The sequence below is a fragment of the Marmota marmota genome, unplaced genomic scaffold (assembly GCF_001458135.2).
Source record: "Marmota marmota marmota unplaced genomic scaffold, marMar, whole genome shotgun sequence".
NCBI classification, from domain to species: Eukaryota; Metazoa; Chordata; class Mammalia; order Rodentia; family Sciuridae; genus Marmota; species Marmota marmota.
In genome coordinates, this window is record NW_026000207.1 from 3,534,441 (window position 1) to 3,536,591 (window position 2,151).

At 44.2% G+C, this 2,151-nt stretch overlaps 1 protein-coding gene across 1 annotated transcript; it reads left to right on the forward strand.

Moving 5' to 3' along the window:
• Window positions 1–754: 754 nt before the first annotated feature.
• On the forward strand, window positions 755–1,732 carry LOC107159010 (vomeronasal type-1 receptor 4-like). Its single transcript, XM_015505559.2, has one exon. It carries the CDS (start codon window positions 794–796, stop codon window positions 1,730–1,732), a length of 939 nt encoding a protein of 312 aa, XP_015361045.1. The 5' UTR covers window positions 755–793.
• The last annotated feature ends 419 nt before the right edge of the window (window positions 1,733–2,151 follow it).

Below are 2,151 nucleotides of genomic sequence, written 5' to 3' on the forward strand. Positions count from 1 at the left end.
ATGCCTTGGCTTCTCCTCTCTCTCATCACATGATCTGGTTACATGTGCTAAAGCTCTTGGTGTGGATTGTGGTTCTTGGACCAGTCCTGGGGTAGATGCCATTGTACTTGGTTCCTAACCCCCAAAGCGGTCCTGAAGTGGAGCCAGTGTGGCCTCATGCACATAACCAGTCAGGTGCCTGTGGTGATCTTGTTCCCCCACTTCACCTGCATTCAAGAGAACGTGCAAATGTTCCCTCATAAGATATACTGGCTGATAAAACGAATCTTTTCAAGAGAATGGGAACTTGTTACAGCAAAAATGTATAAGTGCCACTAGCTTAGATGGTAATTGTAATGTTAAAAAAAAGTAAATCTAGAACTGTGTTGTTTGAAAACTCCCTTGATGGCTTCAGGGAGGTCTGCTATTTCACTGTACTGTCTCTGTTACCGCTGAACAAGTTCCAAGAGCTCTCTGCCCTGAGCCAGTGTGAATTTAGGCAAATACCTAACCTCTGCATGCCTGAATTCTTGTAATTATTCAATGCCATCTCAACACTTGCCTCATGATTGTGAAGACTGAAGAAGTCACCATGTGCTACCTGCACAGCAGGGATTGACCCACGCTTCATGCTTTTAACTACTTACACAAAACTTATTAGACCAATCTAGAAAAACAAAAACATGAAGCATATGTTCACAGTGGGAACTCTGCAGTGTGGGCAATGCTGGGTTTTGGTTGAAAGGACATGTGTAGCCCAGGCCTCCTCTTCCCCTGCAGGACTCTCTGGCGGGGACAGCAGGGAACTGGCAGGATGGCAGCCAGCGGTGTGGCTGTAGGAATCATCTGCCTGTCACAGACTGTGGTTGGATTTCTGGGCAATTCCTCTCTTCTCCTCCATTACCTGGGCCTTTACTTCACTGGGTGCAGGGTAAGACACACAGACTTGATGATTCAGCACTTGATTTTGGCCAACTTGTTAACCCTTCTGAGTAGAGGAGTTCCCCAGACAGTGGCAGCTTTTGGAGTGAAAATTTTCCTCAGTGATGTTGGATGCAAGCTGCTATTCTATCTTCACAGGGTGGGCAGGGGTGTGTCCATTGGCAGCACCTGCCTCCTGAGCATCTTTCAGGCCATTAAGATTAGTTCTAGGAACTCCATGTGGGCAGAATATAAAATGTCCATTTGCAAGTATGTTGACTCTTCTGTGTACCTGAGCTGGCTCCTGTACCTGCTTCTAAATATTGTTTTTCTTATGTACATGACTGGGAACAGAAACAACAAAAACATCACAAGCCTGAAAGATTTGGGATACTGTTCTACCATTCAGTATAACATAACTATACAATCACTATTTGCAGCATTGGTAACCTTCCCTGATGCCCTGTGCGTGGGGCTCATGCTCTGGGCCAGCAGCTCCATGGTGCTCATCCTGCACAGGCACAAGCAGAGAATGCAGTACCTTCAAAAGACCAGCTCCCCCAGGTCCTCCCCTGAGTCCAGAGCCACCAAAACCATCCTCCTCCTGGTGAGCACCTTTGTCTCATTTTACACATTTTCATGCATCTTTCAGATTTATGTGAGTATTATGTCTAATCCGAACTTGTTCCTGGTGAACACAGCCACAATATTTGCTGGGTGTTTCCCAGCTGTCAGCCCCTTTCTGCTCATGGATAGGAACTCCAGTGCACCCAGGCTCTGCCTTGCATGGATAAGGAATAGGAAAACCTCTGATATCATGAGGAATATGTAAATTGTAAGCTTTTGCACAATAACATTAGGTCTAGGAGTTTGATAGTGAAGGAGGCAGTTAGGAAATCACATCACCTTCTGCTCAGTTTTTCTGTGATTCTAAATTGGCTCTAAGTGAAAATTCTGAAATATATGCATTTGAATGACAGGTGATAATCTGGTATTTGAATTTTTAAAAGCACAACATCATGCTCCACATGTGCCAGACTGCACCAGGTTTCTTGAGATATCATTCACCAATCTTGCTTCCTTGAGATAGCTGCATTTAAGTCAGGTGTTAATTAACTCAGGAGTGTAATCTCTGAAATATGTAATGCCTTGGCTTCTCCTCTCTCTCATCACATGATCTTGTTTCATTTGCTAAAGGTTGTTTATTTGTTCTTACCTACAAAATTGTAAGAACAGTAATCCAAAGTCATA